Below are 27,211 nucleotides of genomic sequence, written 5' to 3' on the forward strand. Positions count from 1 at the left end.
AGGATTGGATGGGATATTGGGAAGAAATTCCTCCCAGGGGAGCCCCTGGCACAGGGTGCCCAGAGCAGCTGTGGCTGCCCCATCCCTGGAAGTGTCCAAGGCCAGCTTGGACAGGGCTTGGAGCACCCTGGGCTAGTGGAAGGTGGGAGAGGTGGAACTTGATTTAAGATCCTTCCAACTCAAACCATTCCATGATTCTAGGATCTCAGTCCAGCCCTTTTCTCACAGGGAATGCCATCCTTTCCACACCTTTATGGTTCTGTCTAGCAAAGCACAAGGAAGAGGTGATAGAGTATCTGTGCAGATCCCTAAAGCTGTGTAAAAGTGTAAAGTTAAGTATTATTAAAAATTAAAGCCATGAAAAGCACATACTAAAGAAATGCTGGACACCAGCAGAAAAAGAAGTAGTAACTACTCAAGTCACCAACAGAACAAGTGGGAGAGATTTATAGACTGAGGATAGGGAAGGAAGCTCTCCCTGAGAATTACAGCCATGCAACAACCCAACAGGCAGCAAATCAAGTTACTAAACCTGCAGATTATTGTGCACATTATCAGTCACAGCACAGCACAGAAGTGACCTCATTAACATTGTTCCACTTCAAACAATTCCATACTGGGCTTGGAAACAAAAGCCTGGGCAAACCTGGCAAAGGAGAACAATCCTGATTTTGTTGTAAAAGTCCATGCACATATAAAGCACCATAAACCTCAGCAGCTCTTTTATGAACAGGAAGCTAAATAGAAACATGTTTCTTATTTCAGGGCAAGTGAAAGAGATTAGTCCTTTCCAGAACTCCCAGAGGAACTGGTGGACATCAGCCTCCCACAGCCACATTCACATCAATGCCTTCACCCCTAGCCCATCCTATAAAGACTCATCAAAAACCACGGGGATTTCTTAAGGAATTTCAACAAAACCCAAAAACTTAATTATGGCTAGCACAAACAATACACCATTCTAACACCTAGAGTCACAGAGCAAAACTTTTTTAAACAGATTTGAAACACCAGTTCATCTGAGAAAGGGAGATGGCACTTTTAAAAACCACAGATCAGGGCTCCAGTGCAGTGGGAAATGGAGGAGCACAGTTTGGTGCTGGTGCCCAGGAGGATTCCATGTCCTGCCAGAATCTCCACACATTAGAACAAATGCAGGATCCCCAGAAAGTACAGAGGGAGCACTTTAAGCCATTAAAAAGTGACCTGAAAAGGGAGAGATGTGGGCTCATGCCATTTTATCTCATGCACAGGACAAAAACAGCGAATGGATTTTTTGGGGAAGAAAATGTGCCTGGTTTATCCATCAGCCCTTCAAGCTCTCTCTGGCCTGCAAGGGAAGGATGGGGACATGCCAGGAGCCAAAGAAGCAAGGCTGGGGCTTTTTTAGTACCAGATGAACAACTTTCATTAACACCAAATTAAGTTCCACAATAAAAAGTAGTGCCTTGTGTGAAGGCCAGCACCTCACTGGCTTTATTCTTTTCCCTTTGGTATTCCAAGAAGCAGAGATTAAAATCACACTCAGGTTCCAAACAGGTTTCCCTTCCTCCTTTTAGACCACTTCTAGATACACCATAAGAGTCCAAAATAAATGCACAAATCCAAGTTTTCTCTATTTTTCACTCCTTTAGATGTCCATTTGATGAAAGTAATGGATCTCTGTGGTTCCTTTATTCCCAAATACCTGAAACTTGCCGAGTTTAACTCAAGAAAGGAAGAACCGAGTTTGTAAAATAAACTGAAAAAGGAAGAAATGTGCAAATCCTTGGACTATTCAACACCATTCCTCAAGAAGACTGAGAATTAAAGGTTCGATAAAGAACTTGTATTGCCTTATCTCAACTTGAAATTAATCTAGTTAAGCTGAACTCATGTGAAAGTAGCTTATTTTAAGAAAAAAGCCATCTACTCCAGCACATTCTGCTGCAAGGGCTGTATCTTTTGTAGAAGTAGAAGGAATTTAGGTCTCCTAAGTGCAAGTAAATGAATGCAAAAGAATAAAAAAATCATATCAGAAACCACAGAACTCACTACTCGAATCTCGTTTTTCATTCAGACCACTCTACATAATTCATCAAAAAATGCATCACATCATTCCAGTTTGGGAACAGAACCCAATTCAGCTGGGTTTCACTCTTCTGTTCTCTCACACAATTGCCTAATCTTCCTTTCCAACTCCATCTCCCAGGACAAGCCGGAACAAATGTATCTCACATTCTCCCGTTGCAAAGGATTATCCAGATTTCAAGCCCACATTCCAGAGGATTGGTATTTCTCTTTTACACCTTCATCTTGGTTATGACAGGAAGTCTCCTTCCCTGAGAGGAGCCCACATGGGACAGCATTCATGCCTGGATGGCTCCAGAAAGCGCTTTCCAAAAGCCAGAAACAGCAACGGAGCGCGTAGTCACAACCGAGTTCCTTGGAGAGCTGTTCCCAATGATAATGGAGATTTCTGCATCTGATGGTACCTGATTCCTTTCTAGTTCTTCAAAATGAAGTTCAACACAGAATTTAAGCTGTGAAGCCACCAGTGGAGGCACAAGTTGTGCCTCACCAAACACGGCTGCCCTGCTTTCCTGTTAGGAACAGTACAGAGAGAAAGGAGGGGTGGATACACACTCCAGCTGCACAATTCCCATCCCAGGTTACTGCCACAGCCCCACACCCAGACAGCACTTGGGCTTCTCCATGCCTCTGGGCAGGGAGCAGCAGGGAACAGAGGCAGGACCTGGATGCAGCCCCACAATCCAGGGCTGACCTGGCTCTCTGGAGGCTGCAAAGCTCCCAGGACACACATCCCACAGGCCAAAGCTGCACATTCCCACCTTCCCCAAGGCAGGGATCAGCATGAGGGTGGTACTCTTCCTGCCAACTTTCCCCTCAATTGAATCCAGCATCAGCTCAGAGAGAAGAATGCCATATTGTCCTTCAGCTAATTCAATGGCTATGGATGCTCTAAGACTCCAGGACTGCTGGCTTGCTCAAATGTCTGGAGTAATTACCCTGATGGCAATTTTTCTCCCTGCTGCAGCCTGGGCTCCTAAGTATTCCCATGTAGGAATGTCTGGGACAGTATTAGAGGAAGTAGCTTAGACAGTGATGTCCCAGAGCAGCAGTTCTGCTGCTCACACCAGACTAAAGGTACCAGTGAAGAAGCAGGGCTGGTGCCAGATGCCACCCTCCAGATGGGTGTTTCCCACCCCAAAAAATCTTCTTATTCCCAAGGCAGGGGCAGGTAGAAGATGGGGAACCCCAAGATCTCGAGGGCTTTAACAGGCAAAGCAGGGCTGTTGCTGTTCCAGTGTCCCAAATATGTGAGACCCAAGGCTAGCAGTGCTTACACTCTGCCTTTTCCAAGCTATTGGCTGCTCTTCCTCAGGTTTAATAGGAACAGTCCCTGAAGACCCAGCAAACTCCAGACAAACCTGGTTCAGTCCCAGAGCCACTTTGGAACACACTGAGACAAAGGCAATGTCCCCCTGGTGACTCTGGGAGCTCCAGGCAGGGCCCACTCCAGGCTGATCTGAGCTGCCCAGCAGGGGTTTCCCTGCCACCATAACACAACATTCCAGCTCGATGAAAACCAGGCAGCCAGCAAACAATGCCATTAACCACTTACACAACAGAGCTAAGAAAACAAAGCAGCCATTTCCTCACTCCCTCCCCACCTTCCTCCTTCAGCTGGGAGCCCCAGGCCTGCTCCTCACCCCCATGGGATCTGCTGCTTTTGTGTCCTTGTCACCATGACAATCTTGGTTTTAATTTGTCCCAAAACGATCAAATGCCTGAGTTTCAGGCAAAGTTGGGCTAAGTAGAAGGAAGACCTTTACATAATGAAATCCCAGACAGCTGTTCTGCCAGTCTCCACCTGGAATGCTGCCCAGCAGAAATGAAGGCTCCTCCAGAGGCCAAATCCCAGGGATTTGAAGGCAGATGTAAATGATCCCAGCCAAACTGAGCCACGGGTGGTGGTAACATGTTCCACACATGGAATGGGCCATGGATTTGCTTAGGGAAGCCACTGGTGCCAGACAGGAGCCCTGTCAAAGACTCAAATCTTGAGCTTCCTTTGAGTCTCCAATGAACTGTTTCTTGCAGGCACTTTCCTTCACTGAACTTGAAGAAACTCACCTGATTCCAGGCATTAAGACCTGTTCACTCTTCAAACAAGAGCACTTGAGTGCACTGTGGATTTTAAGGCTTGCTCTTAACAGGGAACAGAAAAAGCAATCCTAGTGCAAGGAATTAGATTGATGTCCTTTTCACCTGACTGTATAAAATCTGTATAAAATCTCTATATAAAATGGAGAAAACCTCTCACCTTTGTGTTGGCTGCAATCCAATTGGAGGTTTCACTGTCATCATCACACTTCTTAATCCATTTCTTTAACCACTGTCAGAAAAATGATGGAAGAAGAGTATTCAATGTAGCTGGAGGAACTGCAAATGTTCCCAAGACACCTGCTCACATTAAGGAAAGGTACACCCAGCCACATGGGAAATGGGAAGTGTTGGTGCTGGAAAACTGTGCAAACAGCCACTAATTTAGTGGCAGACAATTGCTGCTGCTCAATCCTGAACCAGCACAAACACTCCTGCAATGAGTTTGCAGCTCCTAATCAACACAAACTTCATGTTGGACTCTTAAATAATAAGGACATTTTGGCTTTAGGGTGACTAATTGTGGCCTTCCAGTACCTGAAAGGAGCCTACAAGAAAGATGAAGAAAGACTGTTTACAAGGGCCTGGAGGGACAGGACACAAGGAATGGCTTCCCACTGCCAGAGGGCAGGGATAGATGGGATACTGGGAAGGAATTGATCCCTGTGAGGGTGGGGAGGCCCTGGCACAGGCTGCCCAGAGAAGCTGTGCCTGCCCCATCCCTGGAAGTGTTCAAGCATAGGGCTTGGAGCACCCTGGGCTAGTGGAAGGTATCCCAGCTCATGGCAGGCTGTGGGAGTTGATAATTTTTAAAGTCCCTTCCAACCCAAACCAGCAAAACCGAATTAGTTCCTCCAGTACAACAGATAACACCTGACAAAGCATCAAACACCTACAGGAACAACTCCTACAGAAATGCTCCTTGTCCAAAAAGCACCTTCACTCCTCTCAGGGGGTCACAGGTCTAACAGCCTCCTCTTCCACACAACTCCCACCTGGATGAGGCACTGTTCCCTCACAAGGTCCAACTGAGAGGCAGCAGTAAAGGCACCCAAATAGGATTTCACTGCTGGTTCTCACCCTGGGATTTTAACAGGTGAGCTACTCTGCTCCCTGGTGGGAACAAAAATTGGGCTCAGTAATCCCTGGGGGTGCCTTCCAGCTCAGGATCATCTATGATTCTATGGACAGCCGCAAAAAACTTGGGCTTCATTGCTAAGTCTTGCACATAAATGTATTTTAAACTTTTTCAAAACACAGATTTGTACAAGAACCTCGATATGCTCACCTTGCATTTAACAGGATCATGCCAGTTTTCACCACAGTTAAAGCTGTAAGGGAAAGAAAGGGAAAATAAGCAGATTGTATTTGTAATTAAACAGTGTAAGTTTTCTTCTGGGTTGTTCAAAGCCAGTCCTAAGGAAACTCAACACACCCCCCTTCAATCCTGAAATCCCTCAAGGGCCACTTCAAAACAGTGACAGAACAAGGGGGAATGGCTTCCCACTGCCAAAGGACAGAGTTAGATGGGATTATTAGGGAGAAATTCTTTACTGTGAGAGTTGTGAGACACTGAAACTGGTTTCTAGAGAAGTCACCCCATCCCTGGAGTGTCCAAGGCCAGGCTGGACAGGACTTGGAGCAGCCTGGGATAGTGGAAGGTGTCCCTGCCTATTGTAAATCAAAGGTGACTCTGACAAAGGGGAGAGAGCATGATGCATCTGACTCCACTGATATCAGAAGGCTAATGAATTACTTCATTATACTATACTATATACATTTCATCTAAACTGAATCTGCCCAGCACTCACTCTGCACACAACTGCTCACACTGCACTGAATCTTGTGACTGTCACCTGACAGTCCACACACACACACTCTTGGCCCTGACAGGCCAAGGAAACAAAACATCCTCACTTTGGATAAACAATCTCCATATTGCATTCTACTTTGGCACAACACAGGCACAGCAAGTGATAAGAATTGTGTTTTCCCTTTCTCTGAGGTTCAGAGAATGTGAATCTCAGAAATCCTTGGGAAGAATTGTGCCTTGCTTTTCCCTGTGAAGAGAAATGTGGCAACACCTGCCCGTGGCAGGGGGTGGAACTGGATCACCTTGAAGGTCCCTCCCAAGCCAGAGCAGCCTCCATGAACACACACTAACACACTCCAGGGCAGTGAGTACAAGGCACTATCAGCATCTTTTCCATGCTGGCTCTTACCAGAACTGGCGGCCGCATTTGCAGCGCACGGGTTTCGCATCCGGGTACTGCACTTTAACGACGTGGTGGCAGTCGGGGGCAGGACACCACTTTAACAGTCGATTACACTGGGAAACAAAGCACACATCCCACATCACAGGGGAAGGCTGTGCTCAAGGACACCTCCTGCCCTGCATCCCTTTGTTGTGGCTGCAAGCAGCTAAGAGATTAAAACCAAACCCACTGCACCCATCACTTCTGGCAAGGACTGAAAGCTTGATCCTGTAACAACGTCTGCCCCCGGCTCTACAGGACAGCTGGAGCCACACAGCTGGGAAATTGGGACAGTGCAAACATCTTGCAGAGCACCTTTCTCCAAGTTTATTTGGAGCCTATAAAACTAGCAGTGTTTTGCTAAAGCACTTTTGCAGTTTTACTTCGACTGGCAAAATGTTTAAGGCATGTTCTTGTTTACAGCATTTCCTGGTTTTCAATGTGAAGTATCTCAGGTAACACTCAAGAGTCATAAATATTACATAACTATTATGTAACTACTATAACTACGTAATTCTGCTTCTCAGAACTCTAATATTAAGCAACAGCTCTTACATTCTCTTTAGGTCTTTTGTCCTAAAGTTTTTTTAGTATTTTCCTACAATTATCCCTGTAATGCAAAGGATTATAAAACAACCCCTGCCTTCACACCTGATTAGAGACTATGCAAAAAACCTGCTCTGCAGTTCTAAACAAGCCTCCAGCCTCTGGCTGGCTACACGTGTGAGACAAACCCTACAAGGCATCAAAAAAATTCAAATAAAAACTCACCTCTACAAAACTATTGGTTATTAAATGCTGGTACTTTAATTTAACCTTGGAATCTGTGATCAGACGCCTGTGGGAAGGGAAGAAACAGAAAAATTGTAGCAGAAATCTTGTTTTTTCCATATACTGCCCTTAAGTTAAGACAAATAGGTTTGATTCATTCATCCTTCTACACTTGCAGGTACTTTTTGTACTTACCTGTTCCCTATTTATTTGTTAGATCATTATGAAAACTACATTCATTCTATTCAATAGATAAATATATTAGCTTCAGAAACAGAAAGCTCATGCAGTTCAAAAGAACTGAACCTCTTGGTGTGAAGATTTTTATTTAAAAATACTTTCCTGAAGAGCCCAAGAAACAAAGCAAGTAATTTAATCAGCTCATTTACATAAAACAAGCACATTTTGTGGCAAATCCCTTTAAAAAGCTCCAGAACAACCCTTGTGTGGCTAATAACTTTGGGAAGCCTCATGTTAGCTGGGTTTCAGTGCAATGCTACAGCTTCAGCTTAAAAATTAATGGTGCTTTAATCTATTTACCATAAAAACAAAGCTGACTTGAATTCAGTATCACTGGGGGTGTACACAACATGGACTTTAAATTAATTCCAGTCTGCTTGGAACTGGGAGAGTAGAGGAAAACTCAATGATGGGAACCCTTGACAAGCACAGTGACCACTTTTCTCCTGGGCACACCATTCCAGCTGGTATTTGCAGACTGCCCAGTCTAAATGCATCCAAAATAACTTAATTATGGATTGCTGAGCACTTCTAAAAATGTCTTTTAGCTATGACTGAAGTGTCTTCCCAATATATCTAAATATAAAGCTGCACTGACACACCCTTTGTGGCATTCCTGGTTTAAATCCTACTGTGGAATACAGCTTGATACAGGCCACACCATGGGTAAATATTGGAATTAATGGATTTTCCTTTCCAGATGCAGCCAAAACTAAGGGTATTCCTGCATGTTATCCTTACAACACTCCCTGAGGAGCAGTGTGTGCCCATGGGATGTGCACAAATCCCAGCTCTGGGCAGCTGGGAAGCTCCTCTCCCAAGCACATGCTGGTTATTACATAAATCACAGCACGTGGCAGCTCAATTCCCAGGGCTAAAATAAAACAAATCAGCTGACAAAGCATCTCCTGCAATTCTGGAGTCAAACTTACTGAAGAATGAGAAAACAATTTGAATTTGGTATTAATTAGAAATCTCTTTTTTTTACCCCATACCTGGGCTTCAAGACATACTAAATATCACCTTGAAAATGTACTGTATTATAACAAGATATCAGGTACTGGAATTTAAATTAATAGTCATGCCATGACTAACCAGAGCACAAAATCCACTGGTTTTTTTGCTTATCAATCAGCTTTGATTGCCCCAATCAACATCACCAGGTCAAGATCTTCAAGAATTTTGCTTTGAATGTTACTGTCTTTTGGCAAATCATAAATGAAACTAGACAAATTAAGAGGTGAAACTCATGCCCAGAGCCCATAAATCAGATTAATTTTGTGTTCATATCGCTTGGAAACTGAGAGCTGGAGACTTTGTAAATAGAAAAGGACCTAGAAAGTAATAATTAACAACACAGAAGTGAGTACAGGTTCCAGTTGAGATAATTTACATTTTTTGTCATATATATTGACATATCCTAAGATTGCCACATTTGTCTTTGTTGGCTTTTAAAGGGAAGAGTTTTTTTCAAAAATGCACCTTCCTCCCCACAGAACTGCATGTAAGACCAAGGAAAGGTGGACTTTTACCTCTAGGAACAGTTCCTAGTTTTACTCAGACAAATGGGACTTGTTTGCTTTAGAGCCAGCTGCCACTGCCCTATCCCAGACCTCAACCCTGCTCTCTCCAGCCAAGGGGAATCCCAAGCACTGCCCTCCTTTCCTTCCATCCTTTCCTTGCTGCTGCCACTGCCACCTCCAATGCTTTCAGCTACTCCATTTCACATGCAGGGTTTGAACAGCTCATTCCAACTGCTGCAATCAAGGAGACACTCCAACAAGTCCTGCTGAGAGCGTTCGACTGCACAAATTGAAGTTCAACCTCTGGTAAACAAAAATCTCAATCAAGTTACTCAAGACATGCCAACTTCAGCTCAGTTTCCACCCACTAGGCTCTACAAACCACCCCTCAACAGGGCAGGAAAGCATTTCAGCTACTTCCACTTCCATCCAGCCTACACTCCATGAGTAACCAAGAGCCAAAATTGGGAAAATCGCTACTCTGAAAGCAGCTGATAATAAAAAACACCAAATTAATATCAATGAGTGAGTCAGGCTTCAGGAAGGAAAGAATAAGGTTACAGAATAAGCCTCTACTGAGATGTTTTAGCAAGAAGAATTAAAATGAACTTGAACAAAGCTCAACATTATGAAGGATATTGCTGATGCAACAACCTCCCTCAGTATAAAAGAGAAGGAAGCTCATGGAGTTCACTGCTCACCATGAACTGTATCAGTCATTCTGCAGCTGGACAACTTCATAATTCCAAGGATATGACACACTACCTTAATCAAATCTTGTGTTTGAGGGTCAACTGCCTCCTATCAGAGGGCAAAAAACACATCCTACATCAGCCCTTAGGACTCCTGTCCTCTGACTCACCTATTAACTACAGCTATAGGGCTTGGGCAACCAGTGGGTTGACCTGGGTAGAAGTCCTAAATTCCTACATAAATCAAAGGAAACAAAATGCACAAAGCAGTAAAACAGGGTTTGGAAACCCTGGTGTCACACTGACCAAACTGGTCAGGGAATGTTTCCTCCCAGTGTCATCACATGGGGTTTTCACACCTAAACAGGAAGTTAAGAGACATCCTGGAATCAAAGCAGACAGTTCAAGACAGCTCCTCTGCTGCCTGCAAGCCTCTGTGCAGTTTGTTAGAAGCATTTGACTAGATCTGAATAGCACATGAGTAACACAATGGAAAGAGAGAGCAAAGCCATGAGAATTACTTACATAACTGTATTGTCGTCCACTAAGATATCACAGCCATGGGCAGGGCATGAAATGGTCTGAAAAACACAAAAAGGTCAGAGGAGGAACAGTGGTTATCCTGGTTTTGCATCACAAGGAATTCCAAGGCAACAACTCCACTACAATCCACAGCCAAAGGAGTGCCCTGCCTCTCCCAGGTGTGCCACTGCTTCCTCCTTCCCCAGCCCAGAAACCTGCACCAACCCCACTGAATTCTCTCCAGATTGACCTTAGCAGAGCCTGCAGCCCCCAAACCTTTGGGGTTTGGCTTTTCTCTGTTGTTCTTTTAGGTTTTTTTTAACTTCAGCAGAGAGACTGTTCTGTCTCTCTGACCCTGTCTCTCCAATGCACAGAATGTCCAGACATAAGCCATGAGGTGAGTTGAGATTTTACCTGTCCCATGCCTTCCTCCATTATTTTGGTAGTTAAATATTCACTCCAGCACTGCATACAGAATTTGTGTCCACACTCTAGGCCAGTGAAGTACTGCAATAACAAAGAACACAAGACATGGCCTCATTTTATCACATGGATTGACTCAACAATTTCACCCTTCTTGGTGCTGTGCAGTTCATCCACCCCATCCCTCATTCCTCACACCAAAGCTGAGACACTGCTATTCTCTTTGCATCATCAGCCCTACAGAACACTGCCAAGGCAGCCTTAGTCACTCTTCCAAAGCCAGACTTTAATCCCCAAGCCCAGCAGCAAGGACAGGTGTGGCCAGTGTTTCCATCCTGCCCATTTCAATTTAGGAGTGTATCTGGAGCACAGCATGGCTCTCTCCCATTCTGCTTTGGAAATCAGTCAAATAAATGCAACCCCAAACAGGTCACAGTGACAAGGATACAGAGTCTTCATTACTCCTGTTTTTTCCCCTTGGCACATGTGGGTGCTGCCCAGAAGTCCCAAACCTCCCCAGGGAAGTTCCCCCTGAAACCCAGATGCTCATCAGATGAGGACACTCAAGATCCTAATTGGCAGGTGTAAATTGCTAAATAGAATTCAATAATGACCTGCTGTCACAGACAGCAACAGGGACAACTCCATCCTTGTCTGCATCATCTGCACAGAGCTGTCAAGATATCATCTGGGACTGAGTGGTTACACAAGGGGTGGAGAAGCAAACACTGCTGAGGAAAGAGTGGAATCAAAGTACTTTTCTCTGGTCAGCTAAAAGTTATTTTATACTCAAAGTCAGCACCAAGGAAAACTGTATTTAAAACACTTCATTTGTACCACTATTGAGGTAGTATTTGCTGGCTCAGCTTTTCAAACCAACTTCTCAGCTAGTGAGATAAAACCAGAACTCTACCCTCAGAAACCATCACACCATGAGAACTCCACAGAGGAAAGAACCTGGAATCCTCTGTGGAACAGCCCTAAACAGCAGCAGGATGGTGGTAATTGAGGAAGGGAGAATCCACTTGAGGCAAATGCTCTTTCCAAGCATTCTCAGACACCACAGATGCATTCTGTCCATCCCACAGAGGTGCAGCAGCTGTGCTGTGCCATCTCTGGATGCTCTGGCACTGCCCAGGGCAGGTGCCTGTCAGCAGCCCTCTGCCAGGGCTGGCAGGCTGTGACTGCACTGCTGTGACACTCCTGCCACCAGCTCAGGCTGCAGCTGGGAGCACCAACACGGCTCAGTCTGACCTGACTGGGTCAGGGAAACTTGGTTCTGACTTGGTTCCAGGTAAAAATAGAAACATCCACCCCAAAAAAACAACAAAGAGATCAGAGAGGAGGCTGACACCTATGTGGTGCCAGGTACACTGGCTGCAAGAGTGCAAAAAGACACCTTCCAATTTCTGAACCCTTACTGAGCCAGCTAACAAGGTGTCTGATGCTCCACAGATGCTGCTGTGCCCAAGTGGCATCTCCTGGAGATGCAGAGTTAGAGTAAAAACACCTCAACATCTGGAACTTTTGGGATGCCACAACATGAAACCATGCCAAAGACTGCATTGGCTTTTCTGTGAATTCTGGCTTCTCCACATGTGATGGGAAGCAAGCACAGATAAAGGAATCATCCCAAACTGAACCCAAACACTCCTGCAGCAGGCACACATGAGGAACCAGCACAGAACACATCTTCATGTGAGACCTGTTTTGGTTATTTCAGGCAGGGAAATGCTTTGCTAAATGCCCACAGAAAGGCAGCCACCACCACACTTCCTCCCAGGCTGCAAGGAATGTAGAGAATCTCTCAGCTCTTTTCTTTACTTTGAGGGAGTTCCCAATTATTTTTGGCTCAGCTGACAGCAGATGTCAAGGGAGCAAATAAAAAGGCCAACAGAAAACCACCAAGGATGGGGGGAGCAGTGATTCCTTAGGCAGCTCATTAGCCCAGGGGACAGCTCTGCTGTCACCACATCTGTGCTCAGCATCTGCAGTCTGGACAAAGCAGGATGTTCCCAAAAACACCCCCAGCCCACTCTCCTGAGGGTGAGGGGCAAGAGAGGAGGAAGGCAAAGCCACAACCCTCTCAATTCCTGTCTTCCCAATAAAGGTGTCACCCAAAAGAACTGCTGGGACCTGAAAGTGCTTGACAGGGACACAGAGCAGGTGAAACATCTCCCTTAAGTCCTCAGACTTGCAGGGTGAGAGCTTCAAATGCTTTGTTTGGCAGGTGGTTCCCAAAACCTCAAACCACAACTCTCTGGAGGTGACTGAAGAGCTATAGAGACTTTGTAGATGGGAGAGAGGGAATTTCAGGACTAACTGCAACAACTTTCATTGTTGAGAGAGAATTTCAAGATTCCTGCAACAACTGTACACTGTAAAACTTCTTAACACCTCCAAACTCTCAGCTTTCCATAGGCTGAAGGGGGCTCTCAGTGCAAAAACCCCCCAGCTTTCATGTGGAAAAATAATTAGCTGATTATTGCAAGAGGATTTTCAAAGCTGAGATTTTTTGGGCATTGAACATAAAAATAATCCTAGAATTTATAATTCACATAGACTAAAAAAGCTTCAAAACAGATTTCAATCACCTTAGACACAGACACTACAGCCTTTTACAGAAGAAATAATAAATACTAGTTTTCCTATGGGCTCCAACTTTTCTGTAGGGCCAAGAAACAGAGTCCCCTCTGATGTCTTTTAACACCAGCAACAGAGAGAGCCCTGCTCACCTGCAACATCTCTCTGCTCCAGCTAAAAATCTGCTCTTCTAACAACTGGGCCACTGCTATTTGAGCTACAAAATCAAGAAGTGTTAGCATGTTTTGTGCTGCTCTTCCCAGTTTCAAAACTCTAGACAATGCTGGGCTGTGGTTTTAGAGGTTATCCTGTGCAGGGCCAGGAGCTGGACTCCATGATCCTTGTGGGCCTGTCCCATGACTCTGTGATTCTGCTCCCCAGGTAGCACAGCAGCCCCAGCCAGAGGACAGGCCTGCCACTTGGGAGCTGTACCCCCACCCAGCACAACAACTACATTAAAATGGAGAGAACAATATATCAGAATATACTGCCTTTCTTTTTCAAAGCACCTCATCATACAGAGCAAGAATTTGCCTTCCCAGCTACTCTTCACAAGGAAGTCAGGGCACACAAGGCTGAAGAGGAGACACATGAAGCCTTGTGGTTCCTGGCTGAAGAGCAACAGGGACCTTGATGCTGAGAATGAGAGGCCTGAAGCTGGGCTTGGCTCAGCTCTGTTCACTCCAGGGAAGAAAATCCAGAGCAAGGGAGAGGCCACAGCCAGGGAACTTCACCCCAGGCTGCTCCTGAACCCCAAAATTTATCATGGTGCTTTGCTGAAAACACACCCAGAGCAAAGCCTTATGTCAGGGCAGCTTTGCCTGGCAAGGCCCAGCCCTTGTTTTAGGGTGTTCTGGAGGGGCAGCTCCCCCACAAAGAACAGATTCCAACAAAAGAATTCCTTACTATCAGCACTTTGCCTTTTGATGAACTCTCCTATTTGAGCTTTTCCACTCACCTCCTTTTCTCCCAGGTCTCCCAACAGCATGTCCTGCCCCTAGGAGCCCCAGCAGAGCCTGGACCTCTTAGCAATGTATGGGAATGCTTCAGTTTGGTCAACAGTGACAAAAAAAAGTAGCACTATCACCCAGAGCATTGATGCAGAGCCCCAGCAAGCACTGGGTAACACAGCCTCATGTCTGACCAAAAGGGTATTGTCCAATATAATAAAGATCCAAAGACATCCACATTTTACTTCTACTACTTTTTTCTAGACGTCCTACTTTGACTATTTTGCTTTTAAAAGCTGTTTCCTACCTTGTCTTTCTATTTAAGTAAATCTCTTTGCCCATCATGATTTTCACAGGTTTGAATTTCACACATCCTTTATCTGTATACCTGACTTGGTATCAGACCTTTGCAAACATCACCTGCTTGCTTTTTCCTGAACTTAACCACACCACTGCCCGGGCCCCAGCACCCTCAGAGGTGCTGTGCAGGAAAATGTGAAGTTTCAGGTTGGAAATTTGGGGAGTTGCTACTCAAGTAGTGTTGGAACCCTGGATGCTGAGAATTTTAAACTTTCTGTGCTGAAAGGCACAGACTTGCAAGAGAGCACTGCATTTGACCTGAGGCTGTGGAGAAGACTTCCAAAATTGATTGATAGCACTGGGATTATGGGTGTGTAGTTGGTTAGAAGTGTGTAATATCACAGGGTGGAAAACTTAGAGTTTGGGGTTTTGGAATATAGAAAAAATATGAAATTTATATGTATAAATATGAATTTATATGAAATATTTATTTCATATAAATGCATATGAAATAAATAAAGATGGAGGTTTTAGGGCAGAGGCAGGTTGTTCTTTACCTTCTTCTTCCTGGGTTTGGGTGATGTTTTGTAATTGGACAGAAAAGTCTGCATTGGGGGCTTCAAGGGATCAGTTATTGGGTTAAAAGGGAAAATAATCTAAGTGTCATTTCTTAATTGGATAGTTTAGTCTTAAAAGACCTTGTAACCAGAGATTGTTGGCCATTTTGTGCCTTCTAATGAAACACTGCTGAACTCATGGTTGTGAGGCTGTTTCACTGATAAAAATAATCCACACCTGAGTCCAAACATGAACTGCCAGCTCAATCTACCATCAAACTTCAATCCCAACCTCAAGAATCTGATAGGCAGCAGCAGGGCCCCTGGGTACTCACGGAGTTTGGGTAGTTCAGATAGCAGATCTGACAGGACATGTCCTGGGCTGATGATCTGGTGTTCATCTGGCGCGTTCGCGACTTTTTACTTGGATTAATTACGTGACACTCTGCAAAGAGCTTCTCCAAGTTGCCATCAAAGTACCTGTACAACACAGGACAGAGTGAACATTTAACCACCTTCTAAATCAGATTTCCAATCTATGTAGCAGTTAAGTGTACAAAGATGCTTTTTGTATTTCAAAACTCATACACCCACTACTTCCAACAAACCCTTCTCTAACACAACACAGAGGTGGATATCAGACAACTGCAGAATTTCAGAGACTCTCACTTGAATAAACACTCCTGAAATTCAGGCACCTTCAATTCTTCAGCTGCATTTCAAGTAATTTGTGACTCTCCCAATTGCTTGGCATCAGAATTCCAGGACAGGAAACTAGAGCAAGAACACCTGAGTTCACAGTTCAGGCATTGGAACACCTTCCTAAAACACAGGTTTGATGCCTTCAAGCTCAATTCTTTTCAACTGAAGCCTTCCATTTTTCCTAATAGTCCAACCCTTAGCCATCTGAACATCTTTTCTCTTCAATCAACCTGAGGTAATTTAACAAACTCCTAAAAACTACAGTTCCAGGTTTACAATGCTTCCAAAGATCAGGTACCTATTGGAAAGGAGGATGCAAAATTGCTTGGGGGGTGAAAAGAGATCACTTCCTTTCTATTTCCTACTCCCTTAAGGAAAACAAGATTGGTTTGCTTCAAAGGCTTATAAAAAGCTCTTTCTTGGAGAGGAGGACCAAAGTGGAGAGAATCATTATCAGAAAGCTCAGCCTCTTCCCAGAATCCTTCACACACCTTTCTCCAGCCTGCAGCAGCTGCAAAGGACTAATTAAACCAGACAATTAACCAGCCCCATCACATGCACACATCCCCCAGCTAAACCCAGTAAGTCACTCCTCAGCTCCACTACAGCTCTACCTACCAACAAGGTTTGATTTATAATTGAAAAAATATCAATTTTCCTGCTGCTTCATATGTTTCTCATGCAGTTCATGTATTTTAGATCTTAAATTTCAGGACACTGAATCTGGAAGGAAGTGGTGAATTCTGGCATCACAGTAGCCACGAGGCTTTGCCATTGTTTTTCAATGTTAGCTCAGGATTTTACTCAACCAAGTTCTTTAGTTTGCTTAGAGAATTATATTTACAAATTTGTATGCTATATTTAAATCTAAATATATAAAATTATGTATTTAGAAAATTTTAGCACGTGAATTCAGTGAAGTCCCATCACAGGCAGTATTTGTTTATTAAGGATCATGGATAAATATTAAGTCCACAAAAGTTTTCCAGCCTTCCAACTGCTCTTAGAGGCAGCAGGAGCAGCACAGGACATGCTCTGAGGAGAGGAGACACACAGCTGGGTGAGAAGTTTGCAAGGAAAATAGTTTTGTATACAAATGCTATGATGCAACTTGAACCCTGATACTCATGACCAGCTAAATGCTTATGGAAATACCAGAGGTTTTTGTAGTGGTAGGCTGGATTTAAGGGTAAATATCCATGTCAGGAACTTGACTTTTTTCACCTGGAATTTCCTATCCCCTTTAAATACCTATGGATAGTATTCCTGCTTCTCCATGCTGTTTTCTTTTTATGCATTTTCTTTCTGAGTAAGTAATTTCCACATTTATTTTTAGGTATGTCTCTCAGACTCATACTCATGCAGCCACTGGGTTGTAAGAACTCCAGAAAACGCAGAGGAAAATGGCATTTTTAGAGTGGATCTCCCTGAAAACACAGCTCTAATGGATACTCCCAAGTCCAACAGCTCCCTAACTGCTCCACCACTCCTCAGGCAAACATGCCAATGGCTCAGTCAGAAGACTCTTGCAATTCCTTCAAAGGTTAGGAACAACACCTAATTCCAATTACCATCCCTTTTTCCCACTCATTCCAGCATCACCACGATCCATCCACGCAGGCAGATCTCCCCTTGCCCTTCCCATGTTCTTTGGTCAAAGGATTCCCAGGCAGCAGCTCTAACACCCTTCCCTCCCACAGCAGGTGAGCTCCATGTGACATTCCCCATCTTCTCTGGCCAGCAAACCTTGACCACCACCACTTTCCATTTCCATTCATCCTCCTTGAATCCAAGGAAGCCAAAACACATGCAACCCCAGTCCTGATCTGACCCTGATCTCATACAATTTCACTTAGATTTCTCCTCCAAATCTCACCTAATGCATTGCAAATGGCTCCATTTCTCCAGATCTGCTCCATGTCAGCATTCCTCCTCCCTTCCTTTACAACTCCAAGAATTCTGATTTTTCCTCAAATACTCTCTATTAAAGGGCTGGTTCTTGGTAACTCCCTCCATCCTTATTTTCATCCTAGGGAGGAGCACAGCACCTCCAAGAGCCCTTTAAATCCTGTGCCCTGTTTTCCCTTCACAATGCAGATACTGAGTAATTCCAGCTCTTCTGGTGCACAAGAATTTCCTCTATTAATTCTCTGAAGTTCATTTGCTTCATCACAAAGTTGGGGGGGGGTTCTGCTATTTTCAAATGAATGGACAAACCAGTGTTTGTCCATTATTTTCAAGTATTTCTACTCACCAAGACCAAACCTATAACAACATCAAGTCCTTTTGGCAGAGGGATCAAGCTGTCAGCCCCTTTATCTCCTCAAAATTCCCTCCTGCTGTTTGTAACTGCCTAATCGCCATTTTCCAGACATAATCAAATCTTACCCATGGGAGTATCAAAGATAAAAAGCCTTTTCACTGAAAAAAAATTGCTTCTAGTACACACTTTGGGATATTTACTTCCATGGAAGAAGAGCATTTGTGAGTTGTCAGTGCATCAAAACACTCAGAGTAAAAGATATCTCCACATCAAAACTCCTGCCATGCACCATTTTTCACCTGTTCAGCCTCTGCTGAAGAGTGGAAAGTGTTTATTTGTTCCAAGGAAAGCAGGCAGCAGGTTCTGGAGAAGAGGCAATCTGGGCATTCCTGACATCCCTCCTCCACTCAGAGAAAACAGGGACATGTGGCCACCAAGATAAGCAGCTACAAGGGACTGCTCTATCTCTGGCTGTGCCTCCAGGGATTAAATCAGGCCTTGGGGACATGCTGAGACACTGTTCTCTTAAAAAAATGACCAGAGGAAGGCACATAAAGCAGGAGAGCTGCATTTTAACCTCTTCATCACACAGAGGTGCCTCCCCAAACTGCCCTCAGGAGAGGACACCATCAGCCATAGGAATTGGAAGGTAATAATAATTAAAGCACTTTCATCACTTGGTTCTGAGGTGATGTGGTCATTCTGCACCTGGTGCTCTCCTATCCCTATGAATCAAGCTTGCAAGACCCAGGAAAACAATATTTGACATCTTTATTCTCCTTAATGCAGCATATCAGAGGCTGAACTAGTATTTCCTCCACTCATCACTTCCATCCTACAAACAAACCCACCCCAAATCCCCAATTTTGCTTTTGCACACAAACAATTAAAGTGGGACAGGGCAGTTTTTTAATTGTAGCTGTTATTACTTTACTGTAAGTGGAATAAATATCTGTAGCACATCTGCCCTCTGAACACCACTGTGTAATTACTCCATGACAAAGCTGGCACAGACAGTAACAACCTGCTCATTAAAAACAGGCATAACAAGGCTTAAAAAAAATGGGAAAACAGAAATTTTCATGTCACAAGCTCAGACCTCCCCACTTCTCAAAAAAAGAGGAGCCACTTGGTTGAAGTGCTTTCCTCCAGGCCAGGACTGATAAGGCTGCTGGGAGCTCGTGCTGACTCACCATGAGCTAAGAGAAAACAGGCTCTAATTAGGAACTGCAAATACACCATCAAACAACAGGAACTTTCCAGCAAAATGTATATTTTGGGGTGGTTTTTTCACCATAATCCTTCACCTATCACCACAGCAATGACCAAACCCTCTGGAAGAGCAACAGTTCTCAGCCTCCTACCCAGCTTCCTACTCCTGCTTTAACAGAGCTCAGCACTCCAGAAGATTTCATGGAAGTTATTTGGTGCAGAAGTGTCAGAAGGCAGCACCAGGCACTGGAGAGATCCTGTTTTGGTGTCTTTCTAATATAACAGGACATCAATAAGCACCAAAACTGGGAGCAGTGTGCAACAGGTCTGCCTAAGCAAGTCCTGCATTCTGTTACTCACAGGGGTAATCCTGCTGAGTTAAGTATTTTAATGAATATGTTTACCTGTGGATTTGTAAATATAACATGTACTTAAACTGGAACAGCCTTAACAATAACACCTCATATTGACCTGGCTGGCACCTCCCTTGAGGAAAAAAAAAACAAAAACAAAACCACAGCCCAATTTTTTATTTTTAAATTGATGGCAGCCCTAAACAAGCTTTCAACAACAAGGGACAAAACCTACTTGTGTAGAGGTATCTCCCAGCCAAGGAGAGTGAACTTTACCCCAACTAAGAGAACCAGCCCAAGAAACTCAAATATCAAGTGTTGCAAAGCAGGTATTAAATCAGAATTCTTAACAGCTGTAGTTAGAGTTAAATAGTGGATATATTTGTAAAGCAAAGCTTTCAGGTTTCCAACATTTGCTAAAAGAGGTCAATCTCAGGAAAATAAGGACTAGAAAGCTGTAAAAAAATACAATCACTTCAGAAAAAAAAATCTAGGTTAAACAAAACATAAGATATACCTGAGCACCTAACCAAAAATATTACACAAAGGGCACTAAAAATGTTCTAAATCCATTAGCCAAGGATAGCACAAATATTTATACTCGAAAATAATTACTGACAGTGTGAAAACCTTTGCTCCTCTTTCCCTGGGTGACAGAGTACCAAACTACAGGGGCTCAGCCCCAGGGTCAGTGAAGGGACATTTATCAATTCACAGGAGCACCAACAACTGCTCCTGGTTTACCAAGCACATCTCATCTTCCCATACCATTTCCTTTGCCTGATAATCAGGCTAATTAAGGGAAAAGTCAACTAATGATCCTACCAGGCCCTCCACACCCACCCACTGGTCACTTCACACCAAGTAAGACCAGCACAACCAGCAAGTCCCTGTACAGCTTTTACTGCTCTTTTTGGTCCAGATTAATTCTCCTCCCAGCTTCTAAAGGAATTTAAATTCTCCAGCTCCCTCAACTCTCTCTTTAATACAAAACTGGCATTGGAATGAACCAAATGCAGCTGGATTTGGTCTCCACTGCATAACAACAAACTGAGAAGTACCTTTACCAAGCAACATTCCAAGAGCTGGGAATCAAAGATGGGAAATAACCATAAAACACTCTGCTCTGAGGGGGAGGGAGAGGCAAAATTCAAGCCATTATTTACACACCCTAAAGAAAACCTGGAGCTGTGGAGATGAAGACAAGGCAGGACCATTATCAGCCAGGAACAATTTAGCCTTGGCCAGAGCAGCAAATCAACATGTCAGGAATACACATGCCAGCATGACAGGCACGAACAGCTAAACCCAAATCCAAAACAGTTGCTAGATAACAAGAACCTGTTCCTGCTTGCTTTTTTCCAAAGCCTGCCCAAAGCCTGTACATGTTCAAACTGGAAATCCTTCTTTCCAATGGGCAACATAACTTCCACAACTTTAAATCTAACCAGGCATCAGTAATATTAAAACAATGAGTCACAAGTCACCCTTAGCTGGGAAAGGGGGAACATTTTGAGCTTACACAAAAGATCCTCCTGCCACACACTGTGCATTCATCCATCCTCACTTGATCCAGGAACAAACGTTTTTTCCAGCTCTGCAGCTGCTTACCTCTCCATCAGCTTCTCCTTATCCCAGTTGAAATGGCTAAGCAGTATTCGAGTGATAGTCGCTGGGTTCTGGAGAAAGAAGAGAAAAACAATCATTGAGTGAGAGCACCAGGCAGAGCTTTGAATAGGCAAAGGGAAAATCAGGGTGTCTGAGAACATCATCTGTTCAGACAGTACAGGTTTACTGGCATGGACTGGGAAATAGCTGGATTTGACAGATAGACAAATTTTAAAGGAAAAAAAAACCCAACTCTATAAATCCAAGCACCCGAATAAAATGAGAATTTGGTTGAAGATTTAAGGACCAGACTAATTACACCTATCACAGTGCCAACATCTCTACATCCAGCATGCCCACACAATGCAATTCCAGGATGGCTGTAAAATGGAGAAAGAGATGATTTCTACCCATCACATCCATTTTTGCCACAATCTCCACACTAATTGCAGAGCAAGAATAATCCAGTCCTGGCCATCAAAACACTTGGGCTGAAAACTGTCCTAGAACACAACTGGCTGCCAGTGTAAGGTGACAAAGTCCTTGGAAGACCTCAGAAGTTCCTGAAGCACCATCAAATCCAGAAAAAAACTCAGGGCAGCTAAGGAAAGAAAGCTAAGGAAAGAAATACTGTCCAGAAAAGTCAGAAGGAAGGTGGAATATCAGAGCTGATTTTCACTGGTGTACAAGTTTTTATTCCAACTAAATCTGAACCATCAGCCAAGAGTTTGATTATATGAGAAACACACCAGACCATATGGCTTCTGTAACACCCCAGAACCACGTTTTAGCTCTCAAAATCCACTCTCCGGGCTCAGTTTTAGGACCATTTACATGCAAAGGAGACAAGAGCAGGGCCCTGAGAGCGGCTGCGTGTACTTTGCCATTTGACACAAAAATGGAAGTTTGCCTCAGGGCCAACGTTCAATGGACGCTCTGAAGCTGTTGAAAAGTAGGACATAAACCAGCAATGTGATTTCCTGAGCCCTGCAGCTACAGCCACAACCTGATGCTGCCAAAAGCCAATGCTGTCACCCACAGCAGAGATCCCACCCCATCCCTGCATCTCCTGCCCTCATCAGCCCTTACCACTACAGCCATTTTATGCTGCAAATAATGACTCAGAAACTGATCTTCTCTTTTCCTTTAGGTTGTGTTTTTCATGGAATCAGTTCTCCAATCTATTTGATTGCCTGACCACACAAACAGCTGCATTAGCACAAGGGGAAAGCAGGACAGCCTCTTTCACCAGCACCACCACCAAAACCTTCACTGAAATAAAGCCCTCGGGTGACAATGTAATAAGCACAAAGAACCAGTCTTGTGGTTTATACTACAAAAAGTGACACTCCTCTCCTTCTACAGTGTGTTCTGACTCTTAATAATGCCAGCACAGATTGTTTAAGGCCAAACTAAGAACTTTTTTCCAGCTTAAAAAGCCCATGTGAAGCAAAGCAGCTTTAGAAGCTGTTTGAGCAGATCCCTGATGGAACCCCATGAGCAGCTGGGACAGCAGATCCACACAGTATGGGGCAGGAGATACCAGAAATGGGTATTGCATGGTGACACTGTGGTTCTGGCCCTCCAGGTGACAGGGATCCAAGCTCTTCCCTGCAGCAACACCAGGTGCCTGGCTGACAACCACATGTCACCAGCCCTCCAACAACATCCCTCCCTCATCCAGCCCTGCCAGGGGAGCAAGCAGCTCAACCCTTTCAAGTCAGTCCTGCTAACAAAGAAGCTCCATGGGAATTTAAGGGTCTCCTTCACCCAAAGGTTGTGGGGTTTAGTTTCTGATCTTTTCAGGTTATTTTGTATTTGGATCTCCACAACAACCTTTTCTGTAACTCTGGCTGTACTATGTAGGAGTACTTGAAAGGAGTTCTTAAAAGCTCACTTAGACACAATTCCTGGAGCAATTTAATCAAAGATAAAAATATACTTTAGTAAATAAGCCAATCTTATCTCTAGATTATCTTGGTTATGATACCAGCCCCTGTAATTCTCCAGTTATGAATTTCAGATAGCAAAGCACACAGCCCTTCAACATAAGGAGTCTTCACTCAGCCCAGAAATCTGCCAGATGTACAGAGAAACACAATTTTCTCCATTTCTCAAGCAAAGGCATTGAGAGAGCTTTAATTAAAATCAGCCCAAAGTCTTGTCCTAACTTCTACCACAGCAGCCCACTTGGCCACTTATGAAGGCTTCTGGGAATACCTGTTAATCACTTAATAGGCTAAGAGGCAGCTGAGGTGGGGTCTTTGGCTGATTTTAAAAAGACAGAAGCTTTCTCCTGCACTGAAGGAAGAATTACAGTTCATGGGTAAGAAACTCCAGTGGTCTGCAGTGATTATCAAGTGTGATCCAGCAAATACCACTCCCCAAAGGAGATGTGGCTGGAAAGGACAAGAGGGTTTCATCTGTGGCTTCTCCATTTTCCCAACACACAGGCACTGCAGCTTTCCAAAAGTTTCTCTAGGTCAGAGCCCCCAGGTATCCCAGCACTGAGAGGTCAGGGTGCAAAACTGGACATTATTTAGGATTTTACTGTTGACTCTGTGAGCTATCACCTTCTTCTGGCTTGCTGGGCTCCAGCTTCCTCCAGCACTGTTGGTTGAACATTCTAAAAAAGAAAGGAAACGCCAGCAGCATGACAAGCTCCCACCAGAAATAGCTGGGCTGCCTGCTTTCACTGCCTGCCACATCCCAGATGTAGCATTCAAACCTCTCCTGGCTGTTTCCCAGACACAGAAGGCAAGAATTAACACAGCCCTGCCCTTGCTCATCCCTGAACAGGGATACAACCTGGGCTGGAGGAGCACAGAACACTGGGAGGAAGGCAACTAAGGGGCAAATCAGAGTAAAATACAAATGCCAAAAGTTCTGACATGAAGGATTGTTCCAGCCCAAGACCAGGCACACCATCATGGAATGCACAGACTTCCCTCACAGTTATTGCAGAGCAGGGCTGGAGGAGTGAACCACAGCACCCAGCCCAGTGAGAGCTGTGCCCTGTACCTCAGGCACTCAGGGTTAAAACACCACCAAAATCATTTGCTATTTCAACACCAGTTCCACTCCAGCTTTCCACCAACCCTCAGCCATCACTCTGGACACTCATTCTGTAAAAATTAATGGAATGTCCAAATCCTGGCTTACACAGCACTGGGAAGTCAGGGGCTCTGTCTGCCTCCTGGTTTGGCACACAGGATTATTTCCTACAACCACACCACACAGATTAGTTATGAACAGGCTCCGCTGCTGCTCAGACGGGATTACTCCTTAGGCTGAGAGAGCACGCTCCTGCTAAAGCTATTTTCTGTTTACAAAGATGAATTTTCCTACAGAAAGCAGCCAGGGAGGACAGAGAGCAAAGGGAAGAGCCAACACGTTCTCCTCCAAACGTGGTCTGATGAAAGCTGAAACAGCAGATCTCACTTACAGCAGCCTCCTATTAAATTTTACATGTTGGATTGCCTGGAGCTGAGGGCAGCAAGCCTGTTGATATCCAGATAGGAACAAACCCGAGGAAAGCAGCCATTTTGTTGAAATTCTCTGGGCACTTCAAAAGATTTCCTAACAAAACATTCCAAATAAAGCTCTGCCCAGAGAGAAACACCCTCAGTCCTTCAGCAGGGAATTTTTTTTTTTTTTTTTGAGCTAACAAAGCAACCAAGTCCCACATATGCTTCAAACAAATTCCACTCCACCATAGCTTTTCACTGGAGGTATTTGCATTTACTGTCCTTATCTAGGTTGCCATGCTCCAGCACACCAATGCAAGCAGGAGATACAGCAATAGGAAGCCTTACAAAGGTCTGGACTTCACCAAAGAAGCATTATTAATTTAAATAAAACTCCTTAATTTAATAGAATTTAATTCAGCTGGAAGCTTCATCAGTGATAAGAGTTAGAATTCTTTTTGCTGTCAAAATAGGAAAGTATGAATCGGAAGGAAGAATCTGGATGCACTTAAATGCGTAAATGAATTATAAATTAAATATTATTAGAACATTAGCTTGAATCAGAATTTCCAAGCAGCACAGTTTGCTGAATGACAGTTGGGAACACTTGATCCATTCATGTTTCCATCCATCAAGACGAGCTGCATGGTTAATTCTTGATGTTATTACAAAGAAAAGCACATTCTACAGTTCGGCTTCTCCTCACATGCTAGGAATCAGTTCCTGGTTCAGTCTCAGCATTTACTGCAAATAAAACCATTTAAGAACAACTTAGGATTTTGCTGGAGAACTGAGCTTTTCTCCTGGAGAGATGATATTGATAAATTCTTTGTTTTGTTTTGTTCCACGTCAGGGATGGTTTTGTTTTCTACCCATGGTAGCTTCTGAACTCCTAAAGTTTTCATCCCAACTGCAGCACCTCCATCTCAATATCAGAGGGTTTTACAGCAATAAGGAATTGATGCCACTTCCAGTTGGGTTTTTACACAATTGCTTTGCACTTGTGAGTCCAAGCAGATGCTGCAGAAACCCTGACTTTGCCCAAGCCTAAGAAGTCTGTAGAGGGTTCCAACCTCAGCAACCTCCACTGCTATATTCCATGGGGACACAAGGCTGGGTTTACATTTCCCAGCACAAGGAAACCCATGGTTTCACATCAGCTGACAAGACTGAGGGTTTGGCTCGGTGGAGGAGCAAAGAGCCACAAGCTACTGCTGGTGTGAAGCCAAGCAGCACAAACATCTGCTGCAGTGAGGTGGCACCTGGGGACACATCACCACTGTCAATATTTAACCAGCCAAACCCCCAGTGTTTGCAACAGTAGAGCACCAAGTGGAAACTCCTGCTGCCCAGCATCTCCAAGGCTTGCCACGTGCACTCTGTGCCATGGTGAAGCAGTGATAAATAACCCAGAGGTGGTGTTTAACAGCAGTGGGGAGAGGAGAAGGAACCCCACCATGAGACTGTGACCAAACCAGGCACCAAAGAGCTGCTTCATCACACAATAACCAAGGGCACCAGCCCAAAATTCTGCAATAACCTGATGTCTGCTCCCCTTGGACCCTCTGTTCTCTCCCAGCCCCACACAGATAATCACAGATATAAAGATACAGCTACAAAGTGTCTTAAATCAGCTTTTAACCTGCTAAAACAGATTGCAGTACAACTGTCAGCAAAAGGTTTGCACTGTTCTGCAAGTGGACTGAGTGACCTTCATTTGTGGAGATCCATTCACATCCATTCTTCCAGGAGACAATTACAGGAAATCTTACAAGCACAAAACCTCATTTCTAGCAGTTTAATAAAATTCCCAGGAAGCCAGCACAGAAGACGAGATCCAAGTGTTGAGTACTTCCAGGACATGATCTCAAACTTGCTGGTTTTTAAACACCACCAACTGAGCACTCTGAGAAGCTGCTGGAAAACTTCCGTGTAATCGAATATTCCCTGGCTCAATTACAGCCAGAACATGAGAGGGCTGCTGTGAGAAGAGGACAGCAGCTAAAGGACTCCATCTGCCAACCCATCCGTGCTCTCTCCCTCTGCCATCCCCTGGGGTCTGGGACAGAATCACACCATGGACATTTCTGCCATTGGCCATATCAGGGCTCACAGGGACAGCACTGAACACGCTGGTGGGGTCTCAGACAGTTCTCACCTTCCCCTCAGAGATAAAACCAGCATCAGAACTGCTCATTCTCTGTACCCCACTGAGGGGATTGTCTTTGTATCTTACATACTACTGAAGCCATATCAGAAGACTGGAGTTAGAACTCTAAACCACCTGAAAATGTACCAGTTTCCTGCCATTTCCACACAACTCCACAAGAAGCCAGGCTACTCTCTGTGACTGCTGTTATCTGCTGTCCTCCATCTGGCATTTGCCACCTCACTACAACTTCCCATTAACACACACAGAGCCTTCAAATTTGACACCAATCATCTCCTCAGCTCCCTACATCTTTCTTCATCTCGTTAACTTCCCTTCACACATCATCTCCCAATTCTGAAAATTAAGTTTTACTGAATTAGTACCATTACCTGATGGCACCCAATGGTAGCTTGAGCTGATGATCAGTTTGTAGTAACTTACGTGCACTTGACTGACTGTTTCCAGCTCTGA

At 44.3% G+C, this 27,211-nt stretch overlaps 1 protein-coding gene across 2 annotated transcripts in view; it reads right to left on the bottom strand.

The window, feature by feature from the left end:
- Positions 1-27,211, bottom strand: part of ARIH1 (ariadne RBR E3 ubiquitin protein ligase 1) — a 52,308-nt gene that overhangs the window by 9,397 nt on the left and 15,700 nt on the right. The window contains exons 2-9 of one of the 2 annotated variants that reach the window (XM_054642391.2): positions 21,125-21,192; positions 15,319-15,463; positions 10,585-10,677; positions 10,174-10,229; positions 7,194-7,260; positions 6,390-6,496; positions 5,456-5,498; positions 4,328-4,399 (exon numbers count right to left, since the gene is read on the bottom strand). In XM_054642391.2, coding sequence (XP_054498366.1) covers positions 4,328-4,399; positions 5,456-5,498; positions 6,390-6,496; positions 7,194-7,260; positions 10,174-10,229; positions 10,585-10,677; positions 15,319-15,463; positions 21,125-21,192 — 651 coding nt within the window. The remainder of the gene's footprint in view (positions 1-4,327; positions 4,400-5,455; positions 5,499-6,389; positions 6,497-7,193; positions 7,261-10,173; positions 10,230-10,584; positions 10,678-15,318; positions 15,464-21,124; positions 21,193-27,211) is intronic. The other variant, XM_054642392.2, reaches the window with a different exon arrangement.

This window comes from Agelaius phoeniceus, chromosome 13 (assembly GCF_051311805.1).
Source record: "Agelaius phoeniceus isolate bAgePho1 chromosome 13, bAgePho1.hap1, whole genome shotgun sequence".
NCBI classification, from domain to species: Eukaryota; Metazoa; Chordata; class Aves; order Passeriformes; family Icteridae; genus Agelaius; species Agelaius phoeniceus.